This window comes from Chenopodium quinoa, unplaced genomic scaffold, assembly GCF_001683475.1.
Source record: "Chenopodium quinoa cultivar QQ74 unplaced genomic scaffold, ASM168347v1, whole genome shotgun sequence".
NCBI lineage: Eukaryota > Viridiplantae > Streptophyta > Magnoliopsida > Caryophyllales > Amaranthaceae > Chenopodium > Chenopodium quinoa.
In genome coordinates this window covers 321,552-339,920 of record NW_018743812.1, presented here as the reverse complement: position 1 = coordinate 339,920, position 18,369 = coordinate 321,552, and the positions used below count along the sequence as shown (strand labels likewise).

The following is an 18,369-nucleotide window of genomic DNA, read 5'->3' as shown; positions in this document are numbered from 1 at the left end:
ACATGGGTCAATGCATGAACATTATGCAAAGCTGGGAGGTTACATAGCAGCTTTGAAGGCTAGTAGTCCTGGTACCTGTGTTGAGTTGGTGACAATAACAAAACTGAACAAACAGCCTGCACCACCACCTGTATTTCAAAGGCTGTTCACTTGTTTTGAAGGACTGAAAAAGGGATGGGTAGATGGTTGTAGGAAGGTCATTTGTGTGGATGAGTGTTTCTTGAAGACCTTTTTAGGTGGGCAATTACTCTCAGCTGTTGGAAGGGATGGGAATGAGCAGATGTACCCCATAGCTTGGGCAGTAGCAGAAGGGGAAAACAACTTATCATGGGAATGGTTTTTTGAGCAGTTGAAGAACAATCTTGGCCTAGGAGATGGTGAGGGTGTGTGCATCATATCTGATGAACATATGGTGAGTATTTGTTAGCTTTTTTGATTTTACTTTGTGTATGATGTGCTGGTAATTTAATTTTAATGTGAATGTTATTTTTTGCTGTGAACTAGGCCATTTTGAATGGTGTGAAAACTATTCTCCCTAAGGCTGAACACAGGCATTGTGCTAGGCACATATATGCTTTGTGGCATAAGACCTACAAAGGGGATGAACTGAAGCTGATGTTCTGGAAAACAGCTAAGTCATACAACATGGCAGATTACACAGAGAATCTTGAGGCTTTAAAGCAACTAGATCCTGATGCAGCAAATGCATTCAGAGCATACAATCCAAAACTTTTCTGTAGGGCTTTTCTGGACACTTCTGTCAAATCAGATGCAATCACCAGTAACATGGCAGAAACTTTTAATGGATATATCATCAATGCAAGAACAAAACATCTACTTTATATGCTTGAAGAGATAAGGGCAAACCTGATGCAGAGGCTTGTGTTGAAAAGGATGGAAATGCATAAGTGCAGCTCTGTTTTGTGTCCAAACATTCAGAAGAGGTTAGAAATAGAGAAGAACAAGGCTGCTTATTGTGATGTGATGCCTTCATCAGAGATCTTGTTCAATGTGAGCTATCAGTTGGATTCCTTGGTGGTCAATTTAGATGCAAGAACATGTACTTGTAGAAAGTGGGACATGGTTGGCATACCATGCTGTCATGCAGTGGCATGCATTTTTTTCTTGCACAAGGAAGCTGAGGATTATGTGGACAGGTGTTACTGGAAAGACATGTATTTCAAAGCATATGGAGGTATGAACTTCTTTGTTGTTGCACATAATGTTCAATGATTGACTATTATATTCATCTTACTTGTTTTGTCTTGCAGGGTCAATTCCACCTTGTGAAGGGGAGAGACACTGGCCAAGAGTTCAGTGCGCTTTGGATCCTCCTCCAATCAAAATAGGGCCTGGCAGACCTAGGAAAAACAGGATTAAAGATCCCCATGAAAATCCTTCAAAGCCTGGTCACCTCACTAGGGTTGGCATGGAGATGACATGCAGTAACTGCCAACTGAAGGGCCACAATAAAAGGAGGTGTCCTAATCCATCTGAACCTCCCACCAAGAAGCATGCAACTGCATCTCAACCTCAACCACAACACCCACAACCTGATGGAGAGGCTCAGTCACTTGGTAGGGGTGGAAGAATGATTAGAGGTGGCAGGGGCTCAAGAGGGGGAAGGAGTAGCTCAGCTTCTGGTGGAGAAAGCAGCACTGCATCTGCAACAGGACAGGGAAGGGGTGGCAGGGGATTAACAGGTGCCAGGGGATCAAGAGGTGGCAGGGGCTCAAGGGGTGGCAGGGGCTCAAGGGGTGGCAGGGGCTCAAGAGGTGGCAGGACTAGGCTTCCAGTTGGTGTTGGAGTGCTGTTTGAAGCTGATGGTACCCCTGCAATAAACCAGGGTGCATCTCAGTCTGATGTACACCAAGGTCCTTCACAAGTCACCCAGAATCTGCTTCCCACTCAGACTAGCCACATCTCATGAAGCCTTCAAATGGTCCAAAAAATGTGTTGCTATAATCAACTTGGGTTGGTTTTTGTTGAACAATTTGGTGTATAAATTTCTGAACAATTTGTGTTTATGTCAAACAATTTGGTTTGTTGTTTTTCTTTAATTAGTGAACAATGTGTGTTTTTGTTGCTTTTAATTATAGAACAATATGTTTCCTGCTTATAATTACAGAACAATTTGTCAACTTTTGGCATGCAACTTGCTGTTTTGTTTGTTATTATTTCCCTGTTAACAAATACAGAACAAAATAGGTAGCAATTACCAAAAGAAAGGGAAGCCTTTTTTATTCAATTTTCAGTGTTGAAGGACACCTTTCAACTACAACACATGACAAAAAACAACCGGTAGAATCCTACTACTTGAAGGCCATAATCACTATCCCAAACAAAACCCATGACAAAACTAAAGCCAAAGAAAAATTTCTCTCATTCCTTGCACTCTTCATCAACTCAATTCGCATTTGACTCACTTCACCCTTGAGTTCTTGAACATCTTCTTCCAAGTTCTCTTTTTTCAGCTGCACCCTCTTCACCTTATCTTCCAGCATCTGCTTGTGCATCTCTAACTCAGCAATGGTGGTTTCTTTTTCAAACAATTGAAACCGTAAATCATCAACCTCATCTCTCACACCTATCCACTTAAAAAAACCACAACCTGTATCCTGTATATCAAACAACAATTAGTTATATAAACCCTAATTACATTGGATAATTGAGATGATTAATGAATCAATTTTATACTTACAGGCCATAATGGACAGCCATGGAACTTCAACCCCACATTTGGACCATTTTTCACCGACCTAACAACCGCATCTCTTCCGCAACTACATTTAATCCTCCCATATGAACCCCCCCCTCCCCTTGATGAAGAAGAAGACCCTGAAGTTTCAAATTGATGCCTTGCGTTATCCATTTTTGATTCAAGAACGAAATTCCTAAGATTTTTGGTTGAAGAAATAAACATAAAAAATCAAAATCTGAGAATTTATGTTGAAGAAGCCAAAAAAAAACCAACGGTAAGTGCCACGTCACCAATCAAACCGGTGATAACAGGTCAGGTTACCTGTTCAGTCCAATATGGGCGAAATTTTGTAAACTTCTGTCCAATATTGGAAGATTTAAAGGTTAGTCTATTATTGGAAAACCGGCAAAAGGTTTGTCCACTCATGTTAAAATTTCCTTTTGTTTTTTCAAAAATCCCAAAAAAAATTTCCCTGGGATTTAAGGAAGATTAAAGATGGGGTTTTGCAAATTTTCAACCTGCCCACTTTCTCTCTCCTCACTCTCTCAACTCTGCCACTCCACTCTAGATCCGCCGCCGCACCTCCGCCCCACCAACCACCGTCTTCCATCAGTCCCAGGTATAATCAATTTTATCTTTGTATAATTCATGTTTTAATTTGCTATTTACTCTGAATATTTTAATTGGACTAGTGTTGCTTAACATTAAAAATTGCAATTTTTTTTTTTTACGGTGTATAAGTAATCAAGTGTTTAATTTTTCTTAATACCCATGGAAATTGTAATTGCATCTTCATCTTAACTATTCAGATGTTTCGGCAGTAAATTGATTATAAATTTTCATATTTTGGGCAGCAAATTGATTACAAATTTTCACATGTTTGGGCAGTATATTGATTATTAATTTTCACATTTTGGGTAGGAAGTTGTTTACAAATTAAAATCGTGAATAATCGTTTGTTTTTTTGGCTCCGCTTAACTGCTGTCTAGTAAGTGCATATTTACATTAGTATTTTTTTGAATCAGAAAATGTTGATATTGTAATTTCGGGTACCCTTTGATCCAACCGGAAAACGGGGACTTGAGTATTTCTGGTCCCTGTCATCAAAAAAAAAAAAACAAAACAGTGACATTACTTTCTCTCTCATCGACAAATTGAAAGTCACTGTCTCACACTCTCACTGAAACCGTCACACCCCCACACCGGCACACCGCTGCCGCCGCACCTTCCAGCCACCGCCCATAGCCCAGTGGCCCACCGCACGTCCGCACAGCCGCACTCCTACAGCCTTCTAGATCTAGGTGATTTAATTGATTTTCAAGTTTTTAATTTCGTATTAATTGTTGGCTAGTTAGGTTGATTTTGTGCTTAATTGAGTTGTTTATGTTATTTAATCTAGTCAATTAGCGTGTATGTTCTTTGAAATTGTTGATTTGTTATTAAATTTATCAAATTTGGGAGTTAATGCTTCTGATTTTTTAAGAATTGATAATATTGAATTTCTGAGTTTTTTCTCTTAGAAATTGATATTATCAATTGACAATGGGCTAGTAAAATTGATGATTTCATATTTAATCTATGAAATTTGGCTGGTTAAGAACTTAGGGTTTCTGATTTTTTTTGGAATTGATTAGTTTGGATAATTGCATTTCTGATTTTTTGAAATTGATATTAGAATTGGTCAATTGGTTATAGTAATTAGTGATTTTGAATAATTGCCTTGAATTTGTATATGTTCAGTGGTAAGCTCACTATTAGTGTTTTAGGCTTTTAGCTATACTTTATTATCAAGTTAGTGTGTATAATTAACTTGGATTTTTGAAGCAATTGTGGTTTTCTTAATCTAATTGATAATGTAACTTAATTTTCAGAATGAAAAGGAAAAATTGTGTGATATCACAAGTTTCTTTGGTCCGAAAATTCCTCCTCCTCCACAAAATCCTCCTCCTTCACAAAATCCTTCTCCTCCACCTCTTCCTCTACAAGATCCACCTCTTTCACCACAAAATCCTTCTTATCCACCTCCTCCACCACAAATTATTAGCCTTTTTAATATTCTTGCATTATTGATTAGTATACGGTAGTGACCCAGCACCCGAAAAGTCCTGGATCCGCCACTGATCATAGGTGTAGCCGTGTAGAGTAACTTATCCATGGCATGAACTTTCGCAAATGTACAATAACTTATCCATGCCGAGAACCTTTGTAAACAACAGGTGTTGTCTGGAATGATGGAATACTCTTTAGTGCTATGCGTTTGGCATGTAAGATGAGGAGTTAGGAACATTTATTAATGTATCCTTGGTAAGAAGCCCAATCCTTAGGCCAAGCCAAAGTATGGATTTGGCTAATGGAAAACCATATAACAATCGGACTCCATATAATATACGTTACATAACATAATGCACTGACATTCTGTCCTAGATTCACACCTTTGCCATGACTTTCCTTGCCTCTTATTTATTAAATTAGGGGAGGTCTAGTTAGCTGAAAATAGTTGGTTGTATGCAAAATTGCAAATTAATTTGGGAGGGAGGGTACAAATCATTTAAGAATTTGTCACTCCTGTTGTTAATTGATTTTTTAAAGGCCATATCTAGAATTGTTGCTCAAACTTTGGCCTATACAATCTGCCTTATCTAGGGGTATGGACTATGGTGAAGGGGTTTTGTTGATTGGAGAGTAATAATTCTTTCTTCAAGAATTTTGGACACCGGGGAATCACAAATAATACCAAGAACCTAATAAATGGTATGAAGGGGTGTATAAGTGAGCTAACTCTAATTTTATATTCTTGGCATGTAAGAGACTCTAGTGGTAACACATATCCCCAAATGTCTTCCTATTATTGTGAGCTTGGTGCTATATATACAATGAATGTTTTCTTTATTGAGTCCGTGAAGCAGCAATAAGCTATGCTTTTCTTATGGGCAGAATGCAGCTTTACATGTGTACTTAATGGAGACTCCTACAGCTGATATTTGAGTTCAACCAACAATGCAGTGGATATATCTTGAATTCTTGTATCGTCCAAGTAATATTTCTTGATGAAGTATTCTCACATGCACCTTACTTTGTTTAAATTGGCAGGTTCAGATCACTGTATCATAACGTATAAGTCCAAAGCAGTAGTTGGTTAGCAATATGTTTGCTGCAAAATCTCCCTCTATTCCTCCTCTTTCGTTCTCAGAGAAGTCCTTAAAATGTCCAAACTACTGCCTCAAGCTCCGTTTACCCTTTACTAGTGCCCATCCAGCAAACAAAAATTCCACGCACCGTTGCTTACCATGTATTAGATCGTCACTTTCTCTGGACCTTGATAAATCAGTAACTGAATATACTCCTGCTCAGACCCGAGTTGATATCCTAGCAGAGTCACTCCCATACCTTCAAAAATTCCGAGGTAAAACCATTGTTGTCAAGTACGGCGGGGCAGCCATGAAATCTGAATCTCTTCAAGCATCAGTAATTAATGACCTTGTACTTCTCTCATGTGTGGGCATTCGCCCTATTTTTGTACATGGGGGTGGTCCTGAAATTAACCAATGGCTTGACCGCATTGGCCTCAAACCGAACTTCCTCAATGGTCTTCGAGTCACTGATGCATCCACTATGGAAATAGTCACAATGGTTCTTGTGGGCAAGGTCAATAAACATTTAGTCTCTCTCATAAATAAGGCTGGGGCAACTGCTGTTGGCCTGTCCGGTTTAGATGGACGTCTCCTCACTGCACGTCCATCCCCCAAAGCTGCCGAACTTGGGTTTGTGGGGGAGGTTGCTGTTGTGGATCCCACTGTCCTTCGGCCATTAGTGGAAAATAATCACATTCCTGTGATTGCGTCAGTTGCAGCCGATGAGAAAGGGCAGTCCTATAATATCAATGCAGACACTGTGGCAGGGGAACTGGCAGCTGCATTGGGTGCTGAAAAGCTTATATTGTTAACTGATGTTGCGGGCATTTTGGAAGATAAAGATGATCCGGGTAGTTTAGTGAAGGAGATTGACATTGCCGGGGTAAGGAAGATGGTTTCAGAAGGGAAGGTTGCCGGTGGGATGATCCCGAAAGTCAACTGTTGTATTAGGTCACTGGCTCAAGGAGTTAGAACAGCAAGTATAATCGATGGTAGGGTTCAACATTCTCTGCTGTTGGAAATTTTGACCGATGAAGGGGCTGGAACCATGATCACTGGCTGATGTTTATGTTCCGCTCTCATTTGTTTTAATCTCCTGTGTTTTCTTTTGTTTCTTTCCCATGTTTAAAGGAGCTAAAATGGGTTAGATTACCGTACTATGTAGAATGCAATTTTGAAGCTGATTAAATTCCTACTTGCATGATATTTGTAGTGCAGAAGTAATCGTTTCAGGAGCACTGTAGCTACAGCCCGTGGGCTAATTTGTGCTCGACCAGATTTTCTGCCCTTTTTCTTTGGATGGAAGTAGCCAAAATCATGTTGGCTTTGGCCATCAGTGCATCAAATGGCTTGATTTATTACTCGTAGAAGATTTTGGCTGGGCCACAACTAAATTAATCCGTCTAATACGTTTTGTTTTACATTACTTTATAAAGTCCTGCATGCACTTGGAGCAAATGAGCAGCGAGCAATGCTCCACATAGGCCCTGTGATTATACACTTTTCTCTTCTACTTGGTTAATCATAGCACAATTAGAGGTCTAAAATGCACCAAATCTTCCCCCAATGTGAAAATTCAAGCTCATAGTCCCTAGGCATTGACCACTCAGTCTACTCAACTCCAACTACGAGTGTGCACCAGTCCAAATCTAGACTAAAACCAAACCGAGAAATTACATAGACTAAAAAGTCAACACAACCTGACTTTTTCAGGTCCAGTCCGGGTTTCGACCTCTCACTTAAACATAGGACTAACTTAGCGACCACTCTCTCTTAAAGTTGCTTCCATTTTTTAGGTCACTTTTTTGAACCCCTTTTCACGAGTCTCACTCTCACCTACCCAAAAACAGCAAAATTACCCCATCTCACCTAAAACCTCCTCCATTTCCAACTCCTTCAAAAGCTGCTTCACCTACCTTTCTCTCTCTCTTTTCAACACTTCTCTAATGGATTCTGCCTTAGCTATATCCTCTTCTTTCCTTCCTTTTCCCAAATCAAATCGCAATCTTCTTCTTCCAAAAACCCCATTTTCTCTCTCCTCAAAACCCCCACAAAAACCCTCTTCCAAGCTCTCCATTACTGCTAATTTTTCCTCTAATCATAGCGTTAATCCCTCAAATGGGTCCCAAAAAGAAACCCCATTTGCCCGAACTCTTTCCACCGCTGCTAAGACTGTGGTTTTGACGGTGGCAGCCACTTTAATGGCCTCCAAATTGAAGGAAATGCCGGCGAAGGCGGAACCATCGACACCAATTGTTGAAGAATCGACAGTGAAGGAAGAGAAAGCTGTTAATTTGAGTGAAATTGAAAGTGGGGTTGATGAAAATTCACCATTGTCTCATTTATTGGAAACAAATTCTGAGTTTGTGGATAATTTGTGGAGTTTGTTGCAGAAGAAACTTGAAATTGGGGAAGATGAAGAAGCATTGAAGATTCTGGGTAAATTGGTTGAAGCTCAACCTTATGAAATCGAGTGGAAATTTCTAAGAGCAAGATTATTGAGTGAAATGGGGAAAACCCAGGAAGCTAGAGATGAATTTGAAGATATTCTGGCATTGAATCCTCTCTCATTTGAGGCATTGTTTGAGAATGCTTTGCTTATGGACCGTTGCGGTGAAAGGGATACCGTGATTGCTAGGTTGGAGAAGGCTTTGAGCATTGCTATGGATGAGAGTAAGGCTAAGGAAGCTAGGGATGTGAGGTTGATCATTGCTCAAATTCAATTCTTGCAGAAGAATGTGGATGAAGCATTGAAAAGTTATGATGAATTGATTAAGGAGGATTCTAAAGATTTCAGGCCTTATTTCTGTAAAGGGATGATTTATAGCTTGCTTGATCGAAACACCGAGGCTCGAGAACAGTTTGCTAAGTATAGAGAGCTTTCACCTAAGAAGTATGAAGTTGAAGGGTACTTGAGGTCTCCGCTTTCAAGGATGAAGCTCTTCGGGACTGATTCGCAGAGTTGAATTCGTGACCGGTTGGTTTTTGGGTTGTGTTGAGGCTTTTGTTTGTAGGAATAAGCAAGAAGAGAGTTTTATGGGATGGAAGAAGCAATGTGGTTGCTTCTAGGTATATCCTCTGTCTCTTATCATATCATGTTAGTTAAAAGAGTACTTTGTTTTAATTTCTGTTCAATATTTAGGGATCATTTTTCAATGCGGCGTATGATTAATTTTTGGAGTTGTATACTGATTACTGCATTATAGAGACTAGGATTGCTCACATGAGACATGATATTACATGGAATTGGAGAATAAAGAATGTATGAAATTGGGTGCTGAGTCTGCTGACCATATGTATTGTCAATTTAATTGTTCATGTAAATGTTCTTGATGATTATTGCTGTAGTGAATCTTATGTAGGCTTGTTTGTTCCAACCTACGGAATTTGAGCTCAATTGACCCTCGATTACTTAGATTGATGGCTTGTTTAGACTCTTGAACAGTTGAAATGGGATAAACTGAGATAAAACTCGGTCAATTAACCTTGGGTCCATAAACTAACAATGATCGTTGCTCGAGTTTAGGTAGCATAGTTCTTATATAGCTTTTGCTTTTGAGTCATATGCCTGAGGCTTTCACGCTTCCCTGCTTGGCCCATCCATTTCATTGGCTATTAGTTTTGAGCTTTTGATTTACTTGGCAAGTAATTAAGGCTACTAGCATCTTACACTTGTTTGGAGCTTTAGAACTTAGAGGACACATTTGATGATTTTGGAATATGAGATTAAGTTCTTTGTTAATAATAATGAGTAATATCCTCCACTTTTTCTTGTCGCTGGCTCTTGGCTAATTTCCCTATACTCATTTAATCAGTGCTACATATGCCTAAAATTACAACCCTCTTTGCCTTTGTGGGTGAGAGTTTGTATAGTGGTTCTATTGCAACCAATGCTTGCTTATCCATTCCTCTTAAGTTCAATGTTTAGCTGAAAGTTTTATTAATGTACTGTTTTATTGTGAATACACCTGCTACTAGAACGTATGAGTCATAACTCATAAGTATTGATTCAAGGCTGTACTAAAACCTTTTCTCAAATGTATATTTCTTTTTCGATGTTCTCTCATGCTTCCTTGTTTTGAGCACACTAAACCTTTTTTCATCAGAAGAGATGCTTTATACTTGCTGGTCTGATCAAGGATGCTAAAAGTAAAAAAACTTTCCAAATAGCTGAGATTTGCTATCTCCTTGGATGCTATTGGTAGTTAATCTTAACAATAAAGCGTAAGAATTGCATGGTTGCACTTGTGATGCTCGTGAAGGAATTTAGGGGGCTTAGTTTAGGTATGGTCAAAAACAATTTAATGGTGGTTTCCCTATAAATTTCTACCACATCCTGATGTTCCTAGAATTAGGTATAACAAAGCATTTTATCCACTCATTCGTAGCTCCAAATGAGCAGTTTATAGCCTTGGGTGCGTCAAGTACGAAGTACACTGTATGATACTTCTCTATATAAGAAGTATGCAAGGCAAATTGGCTGTTAAGTTTGGATTGATTCGAGTGATAAGCTATTCAGTTTGTTTTCTGGTCGGATTACATTCAAGATTTTGCCAAATACTAATCACACGAGTTTCTATTCAAGTTTTATCAGATACTCCATACAAGCCTATATTCCATTATACTCTAATTTCTTTGTCTAGTTTGGTCTACTAACATTGAAAAGCAAAATTTGACTGGAACAGGCTTTGTTTGTTGATGTATGTAACACTTGTTATTCTAGCGAAGTGATTTTGTATCCTATGCCAATAAACTTTACGTAGGAGCAGCAGCTACTAACCATTTTACTCAGTAAAACTAGACAAGATATATTTAATTACTGCTTCGTTAACATGACCACTTCAAGTAGTAGGGAGAGCTGAGAATTCTGCTGGAAATTGTGGCCGGAAATCTGCTGTTACATTGTCTTAAGTATCGAAAAAAATATGTTTGGCCGTATTTGATGAGGAGGTGGGAGAGAATGCCGTTGAGTGAGCTAAGTCAGTGATTGCCGCGGTTGATGTTACTGTCTTTTTTCTTCAATCGGATGCATCTGCTGCCATTTTTCCGGTGTTTATGTTTATGTTTTCATTTTGGATTTCAAGTTACAAAGCGGAGAAGGAAGATGGACAGTGAACTGGACTTGTGGTTCTGACTTTTACTTGTGCTAAAAATAGCTGTATTATAATTTGAAAATTTCAATTCACTTCTCGAAAAAAGTTTACATCAAATTAGATTAGAATAAATCAAATCACATTAGCCAGGAGAATTAAGATAATGTGAACTAAATATGGGTCTAAATGCTGGGAAATTTGGTTATGTAAAGTTAAATGATAAATTATAAGAAGACAAAATTCAAAAGTAAAACAAAGTACTACGTACTCAATTAGGAGTTAGTTGTGAGAGCAACTTAGTAATGAGGTGGTGGCTTTCATGTATTTTGAACACGTCTAGCTCCTTTGATTCAAAGTTGTTGTCCTTCCAATTTTAGCTGGCAATTATATTTCTAATTCAGTCTTCCTCATTGGACTAACTATTTTATGTTTCAATTATCCAGTGTTGTACTAATACTAGTATTAATTGATTATTTTTTATTTTATTAGAGTAACATTGGAAAAACAAATTTTATATGAATGAAAGTTGAGCTTGAGCACTATGCTAAATCGTGGTGTTTAATACAATGCAAGTATTATATTCTTATTCTTTTTTCTTTTTCTTTTTTCTTTTTCTTTTTTGTTTTTTTTATTTTTTTTATTTTTTATTTTTTTTTTTTTTTTTTTATTATTATTATTATTATTATTATTATTATTATTATTATTATTATTATTATTATTATTATTATTTTCCCCTCTTTTTATTGAGGTCCACTATTAGGAAAAAATAATGCACTAGTAGTTCTATTTATTTATTTATTTATTTGAATAAAGTAGTTCTATTTATTAAACATTTATAGTTTGCAATAAAATTAATTAAGACGTTTTTGCGTACCTAAACATTAATCATTTAAAAATTCTTTGAATAATTCACTTACAAAGAAAAAAAAAAAAAAGGTTTATAAGTTGGTAACATGGTAGCCCACTAATAAAAGTATGAAAGCATACATTTTTCTTATAAATATGAGATAATGTCTCCTTAATCTCTGTCATTTTGAATTTTGATTAAGATTTAAAAATAGTTTATACTACAAGTTCATACCAAAAAACGGCAGGCATTAGAAGAAAGATAGATCATAAATAGACCTCAATTTAACTTGGTTTAGAACAAATAAAAACATAGCTACAAGAAAACAAAATGGCAGAAAAGGAGATTAAGAAAATTGTGGAGAGCAAACCAACGGCTGTTGCTACACCATCTTCTTCATCATCATCCGGCATCACCGAGGAGAAGTCAAAGGCTACTACTCCTCCCTCGGCCCCGGCAATTCTTGAGACTATCGTTCCTGTAGTTGAAAGTATTACATTCTCTCTTTCTTTCTATGTCCATTATACACTCAAGTGTAATTTTACACCCTCTCACATTCTCTTGCACACGTGCTCATAACATAAGATATTAAATATTATGTTATGAGCATATGATCATTTGTTATCAAGTAAAATACTTGAGGGGTATCTTTTTTGAATTTTTTTGTTTTTTCTCCATGAAACAAACATTTTCTTGAAATTCTAATTACGAATAGAATGTCTAATACATATGTTGTCAATTAACAGAAGCTGAAGAGGCTGAATCTCAAAGAAGTAGACAATCATCTGACAGGGGTGAGTTTATAGTGGCACATAATTTTCAGTTCACTCATATTTATTTAATTGGAAGACAAAATATGACATAATAAAAAAAATAAAAAAAAAAAACAAAAAAAGCTTCATTAAATATGATATTTGTCAGAGTTGATATAGTTAGAATAAATGTTGTATTTACACTTTTTTGTACTATGGTTGTTGCAGATATTGCACTAGCACATGTTGAGCAGGAAAAGAGGTTGTCTTTTATTAAGGCGTGGGAAGAAAGCGAGCAATCTAAAGCAGTCAACAAGTAAGTTTTTTTTTCATCGTCATGTCATGTTACATGACGTACGTGGGTTATGCCTAAGACATATGGTCGAATCTCGTCTATTGTGAATCTCTATTAACTTAAAAAACAACTATGCATGATGTTGTGACATACCTTCTAGCATGCTTACTTTAAGTTTGAGATCAAATGTAACAAAAATTGGATTTTAGATTATATCATCAAGAATATTTTGTATAGAAAGATTTAGAGGTAGGGTGTTAAATATTTCAAGGCAGAAAGTTTATTTGCTTGCTGATTAGTGGCTTGATAACATTAGAATTGTGTCTTTGATTAGTGTCTATAACTTTAAAAGCCTACAATTATTATCCTATGAAGTCGTAAATGTTCATTACTATGATCGAAACTCAGCACATAAGTGACAAAACTATTGATCTAATAGTGTCTAGAAGGAGTTTTCGAAAACTGAATGTTGATGTTCGTTGCCTACTGTACTGGACAGGGCCGAGAAGCAGATTTCTGCTCTCAACGCTTGGGAGAACAGAAAGAAAGCATCCATCGACGCTAAGCTGAAGTATATCGAGGTACCTCAATCATGATATTCATGTAATACATATATGTGCAGCAGTATATATTGATCATGGTTAAATTTAATGAGTTGGGTGTTTAATGAGCAGGAAGAGCTTGAAAAGAAGAAGGCTGAGTATGCAGAAAAGATGAAGAACATGGTAGCTCTAGTCCACAAGCAAACAGAAGAGAAGAGGGCAATAGTTCAAGCAAGAAAAGGCGAGGATCTTCTCATGATCCAGGAGAAGGCTGCTAAATACCGAGCCACAGGATATACCCCAAAGAAGATCCTTGGTTGTATCTCATTTTAGATCATCCACAGCAGAGATAGTTACCTCAGGTTAATGCAGTTTCAAAGTGTAGCAGTGCACTAGATTGCGTTAGTTAAGATTGTTTTTGCGAGTAAACAAGTTGTGTGAGAGATCAGTGTAATAGCTGTAATTGATGTTGTTCTATTCGCCAATAGGAAATTCGGGTTGGATATAAGTTTTTGGTTGGGTTTTGGCCTTGAATTCAGAATCAGATGATCAAGTATGTCTCATTTTCGCCAAATTTAGGCTTAAATATTTGTCGATGAAGTTCAAGTTCATTGTTTTCAGTCGTAACATTTGCAATAAACCATATACATATATTTCAATCAAGCCATTTAAAGAGTCTACAGACAATATTACAATTACAAAACGCAGCACGACATCAGAAAACAGATCTAGGAACATGAACCTCTATTTTGCAGCTCAGGGAAGCATCCTATCAGAAGAAACAGAACATTTTACATGACTAGATTAGGAGAGCAGGTAAGCTTAAAGCTAGAACTATAACCGTTAACTAAGAGATATACTGCTAAATGTGACCGAAAAAACCCCAGATATCCTCAGTAAAACTTAAAAAAACACGCGTTATCAGAGTAGTTGTCGACAGGATCTTCCAAGAAGCTCATGTCATTGTATCCTGGAAAATCCAACAGCAGCTGCAATGCAGACTCAGATGAATCCTCTAACTCATTGGAGCTCGAAGAATCTGATCTTGTATTAACATCAAGAACTTCGGTTTTGATAAAGTTCTTACACTTGATCTCTTCATCTCGGTTATCTACTGTCAGACCTGAAGTAGAGGCACATTTTGTGGTAGAAGTGGATGCTTGGGAGATTGGGCTTTGACATGCAATCTTTTCCTTCATTTCAAAGTTTCGAAACGACTCTCCAACTTCAGAGTTCCAAAGACGAAGGAAGTAGTCAGAATCAAGGAAACTAGCAGAATGCGGGTGGCACACTAAAGACTCACTTGAAAGCCGAGCCTCAGCTTCAAGCCTAGCGCTCTCCCATTGGGTCATGTGACGTGTAGAAGGCGATGCTGGGGGTTTTGTAGATGGTCCAGCAGGTGTAGAAGCTGGTTCATGGGTTTGAGGATCGAGGCCCATACAAATTAACCGTTTTCTCAAGTGGGTGTTCCATAAGTTTTTGATCTCATTGTCTGTTCTTCCTGGTAGTTGTGCAGCGATTGCAGCCCACCTGAAACACAAATTTTCATCTTATGAGCACTGCTTACATTGGTTTGTTCTTTTATTGTGCTATAGCTACTCAGTAAACAATACCTGTTGCCTAGAATGGCATGCAGCTGTATAACAAGCTTCTCTTCTTCAGGAGTGAATGGACCGCGTTTTATGTCTGGCCTAAGATAATTTGTCCAACGAAGTCGACAGCTCTTTCCACATCGAAGGAGACCTGCAAAGAAGGAAATAGTCGAAATACTAATCAATTTTAAGTTCCATATAAACCAGGTCATAAATCAATTACCTATCATATATGACAAGACTTGTTCTACAACAAACATGAAATTTTCTCTTCAAAGGGAAAAAGATAAACGCGAAATTTAGTGATGGATGGTTGCAAAGCATGTTATTATGTTAACAAGCAACACAACAATGTGTTGACACAATAATGTGTTGTTCATTTCATCTTTTGCTACTGTAAACACACTATGACAACCAAGAACATCAACAGATCGGATTAAATCTGAAGTCAGATCATTACGCGAAATGCAATGGAAACATGCATGTCTCGAGTTTGACCTATCGTCTTTTTCAAGGCAATGGTAAACCGAAAGTACAAAAAAAATAAATGGCACTGGATAAAAAAAAGCCTTTGCTCATCTCCACAACCGCGTAATCATGGACAGGTCTCTATTGTACAACTTGTACAAGTAACAATCTAATGGAAGTTTATCATCAATTTTCCTGCAAGTACATCAATCATTCTCAAGAACTTGTTTAACATTTTGCTATTAATTCAGCAGCAATAAAAGTTGTCATCAAAAGATCAATTATGTCATGCAATCCTCAAATATATAGTATCATTTTGCCATATGGTAAAATTTTTAAAATATATAGTACAACTCAACACTTTGTCTAACCAATTTCTCTTTTAACATTTTAATTGTGACAACTTAAAATGTGGACCATGATTTGAACTACACAAATTGCTAAGTTGATGACCAAAAACAAGCATAGGCATGACTTAACTTCAAAGAGTCCACTCTTGGGGGGTATTTTGAGTATTAAATTTACTAATACAAGGTTTTTTTGGGAATTTGACTATTAAAGAGTAGGGGTTACTTGGCATTATCTTCTCTAATTTAGAACTATCCAATTCTCAAGCAAAGATAAGTGAAGCAATTCAAGCATTTCTAAAATTAAATAATACCACTAAATTGCAATTAATAAAAAATAAAAAAATAAAAAAAAATAAAAAAAATATAAAAAATCTTCAAATCACAGCTCTTCAAATCTTTAATCCTCAAGATAAAAATCTATGCACTATCTTAGACATAAATAAAATCTTAATTTTGTCCAAAAACAAATCAAATAAGGAGTAATAACTTCCTCGTAACTTCAACTACTACCAACAATTTAATGTCAATTTATTTAAAAATCAGGATATATAAAGTGCATTACCAGACACTCTAGTTTATATTCGTGACACTGAGTAGAACTCAAGCCTCTTACACACTCTAGTAGGTGCACTTATGATTCATGAATAATTTTTGCTAATTTGCTCAAATTTATTTCCACCAAAAAAAAACACCCAAAAAAGAGTTTTAAGAAGAAAAAACAAAATTATGGGTTTTGGAGATCTAATACTCCAAAATATATTATTCTTACATCATAAACAATCTATTCTAGCTATGATAAGCCAATACTCTACTTTGGGCGGCATAATTCATTCAAAAAATCGATGCTAAAACCCTCCAAAAACCCAACATCAAAAACAGGGGAAAAACAGAGGAATTGAAAATAAAACCTGCATTTTTAGGAAGAGATCGCCAATTTCCATGACCATGTTTGTTGATATATTTAACAAGTAGTTCATCTTCTTCACTTGTCCATGGTCCTTTCTTCAACCCCTCCTTTTCACAACATGGAGATCTTCCCATTTTCTCTCTCTTAATTCTTCCTTACTTTTGAGTAAAAAAAAAAAAAACAAACAGAGTAGCAGGAGTAGTACGGTCGTGTATAGCAGGAGGGAAGCAATAAATGAGAAAAGGAGGTATGGGAAGATAGGAAAAGGCAGAGGTAAAGGTAATAGAGTTGCCAAAACATGCACATTTAATTTTGGTAGCAGGAGTAGTACGGTCGTGTATAGCTTTTCTCTGTTTTTGTTGGTCAAATAGTAGTAGTGGTAGTAATAAGACTACAAGAGGTGTTAATTTGGTCATCGGTCGGGTTTGGGTCAGATCTAGTAGGATTGGATCGTTTTCGAATAATGGGGTGTGTAACACCAGTATGAACAAGGCCATGATCTCAGCAGACCTAAGGCGATGATGTGCTAAACTAACTAGCCAAGGCCTGGGGGCTGGACACTATTGCCCAAGTCAAGGGACGCGATGTGGTGATGGCATGACATGGCCTAGGCAAAGGGCATGGAGCACGAGGAATGAGCAAAAGGCATAAATAAACACCTCATCCTTAAAAACACAAATTTTGGCAATTGAAGGTAGCATATTGTGTCACTTTAGGACCAAGGCAAGGCATGGCCAAGCAACACAAGACAAAACAAGGCCAAGCAACACAAGACTAAACAAAGCCAAAGGCAAGACATCTTAAAACGTGATAACAAAGGGTAAGGCATGGATGATTTCACCAAGTAGGCCTTTTGAGATCCTTATGGAACCTCGTAAAGCACATCAATGCCAAACCTTATCAAGTTCAAAAATGTTCTATAAAGGTCAGTTTTGAAGGCTGTAATACATAAAATCAAGTCATTTTCGTATATTCCATGAGCTAGAATCAAAAACTCATGCGGTGATAGGAAATGCATCTTGGGTTCATGTAATGTTATTTGAAAACTTATATACACTAATATTTCATATAGAGGCCCGTAGTGGCTTTGAGTTAATAAATAAGGACATGTCACATGTACATATCCATTTAAATTGACAGGCAGAGCAAAGTGGACGGTTCAAACCACCAAAATCGTCTCCCAAGGTCTCATGGGATCCAAATGAAGCATCTCGTCCTCTTTCCTTTCCAGGCCTATACAACTCGATACTTTGTCCAAAATTGACAACTATAATTAATGCTTCTAGATTAATTTCGGGAAATTTTTTTCCCAAAATTGAAGTGAATGTGGGAGTGTCCAGTAGGAACATATTAGCTAGTTTAGAACAATAACAGGCCTATCAATAGGTTTATAAAAGTCTTGATAATGAGTTTGGCTCAATAATGTGGCTATTTGAAACTATATTATATTGGTTGTTAAGATGTGGTTCCAATCAACAACTTAGCATTCGTGGGTCATATACTCATATATAGGCGTTATGAATCCTTCATTGGGTCATTACACCCAGCTCACCCATTACTTACCATACTATTGTTAATGTTGTTTCATGCATGAGTTGTTTGCACTATACTGGTGTTACACGGTTACACACACTATTGCCCGAAATTGTTGACTTTTTACAAATTACAATGAGTTGATCAAATAATAGACT

At 37.1% G+C, this 18,369-nt stretch overlaps 4 protein-coding genes across 5 annotated transcripts; 3 read left to right on the top strand and 1 right to left on the bottom strand.

Moving 5' to 3' along the window:
• Positions 1 to 3,179: 3,179 nt before the first annotated feature.
• Positions 3,180 to 7,226, top strand: LOC110685341 (acetylglutamate kinase-like). 2 transcript variants are annotated; one of them, XM_021861850.1, is made up of 3 exons: positions 3,185 to 3,320; positions 3,727 to 4,002; positions 5,792 to 7,226. In XM_021861850.1, the coding sequence occupies exon 3, from the start codon at positions 5,846 to 5,848 to the stop codon at positions 6,893 to 6,895; it is 1,050 nt and encodes a 349-aa protein (XP_021717542.1). In that variant the 5' UTR covers positions 3,185 to 3,320; positions 3,727 to 4,002; positions 5,792 to 5,845; the 3' UTR covers positions 6,896 to 7,226. The 2 variants fall into 2 exon arrangements, with proteins under 2 accessions (XP_021717541.1, XP_021717542.1); XM_021861849.1 differs by lacking the exon at positions 3,727 to 4,002 and having other exon boundaries at positions 3,180 to 3,320.
• A 293-nt stretch (positions 7,227 to 7,519) lies between these two features.
• LOC110685342 (protein SLOW GREEN 1, chloroplastic-like) lies at positions 7,520 to 9,209 on the top strand. The gene has a single exon (XM_021861851.1). The coding sequence runs from the start codon at positions 7,779 to 7,781 to the stop codon at positions 8,796 to 8,798; it is 1,020 nt and encodes a 339-aa protein (XP_021717543.1). The 5' UTR covers positions 7,520 to 7,778; the 3' UTR covers positions 8,799 to 9,209.
• A 2,445-nt stretch (positions 9,210 to 11,654) lies between these two features.
• LOC110685340 (remorin-like) lies at positions 11,655 to 14,120 on the top strand. Its single transcript, XM_021861848.1, has 5 exons — positions 11,655 to 12,262; positions 12,519 to 12,566; positions 12,753 to 12,840; positions 13,319 to 13,400; positions 13,494 to 14,120. The coding sequence occupies exons 1-5, from the start codon at positions 12,103 to 12,105 to the stop codon at positions 13,692 to 13,694; spliced, it is 579 nt and encodes a 192-aa protein (XP_021717540.1). The 5' UTR covers positions 11,655 to 12,102; the 3' UTR covers positions 13,695 to 14,120.
• On the bottom strand, positions 13,991 to 16,900 carry LOC110685339 (transcription factor MYB41-like). The gene is made up of 3 exons (XM_021861846.1): positions 16,680 to 16,900; positions 14,975 to 15,104; positions 13,991 to 14,891 (listed from the first exon to the last, which is right to left on the bottom strand). The coding sequence occupies exons 1-3, from the start codon at positions 16,810 to 16,812 to the stop codon at positions 14,255 to 14,257; spliced, it is 900 nt and encodes a 299-aa protein (XP_021717538.1). The 5' UTR covers positions 16,813 to 16,900; the 3' UTR covers positions 13,991 to 14,254.
• Between the last annotated feature and the right edge of the window lie 1,469 nt (positions 16,901 to 18,369).

Bases quoted from the DNA above. Each gene is read 5' to 3' on its own strand.
- LOC110685339 (XM_021861846.1), bottom strand. From the start codon at position 16,812: ATGGGAAGATCTCCATGTTGTGAAAAGGAGGGGTTGAAGAAAGGACCA. The intron at 15,105-16,679 runs GTTTTATTTTCA...CCTTCTTTGCAG, and splicing joins ATCTCTTCCTAAAAATGCAG to GTCTCCTTCGATGTGGAAAG. The intron at 14,892-14,974 runs GTATTGTTTACT...TTTGTGTTTCAG, and splicing joins CATGCCATTCTAGGCAACAG to GTGGGCTGCAATCGCTGCAC.
- LOC110685340 (XM_021861848.1), top strand. From the start codon at position 12,103: ATGGCAGAAAAGGAGATTAAGAAAATTGTGGAGAGCAAACCAACGGCT. The intron at 12,263-12,518 runs GTATTACATTCT...GTCAATTAACAG, and splicing joins TATCGTTCCTGTAGTTGAAA to AAGCTGAAGAGGCTGAATCT. The intron at 12,567-12,752 runs GTGAGTTTATAG...TGGTTGTTGCAG, and splicing joins TAGACAATCATCTGACAGGG to ATATTGCACTAGCACATGTT.
- LOC110685341 (XM_021861849.1), top strand. From the start codon at position 5,846: ATGTTTGCTGCAAAATCTCCCTCTATTCCTCCTCTTTCGTTCTCAGAG.
- LOC110685342 (XM_021861851.1), top strand. From the start codon at position 7,779: ATGGATTCTGCCTTAGCTATATCCTCTTCTTTCCTTCCTTTTCCCAAA.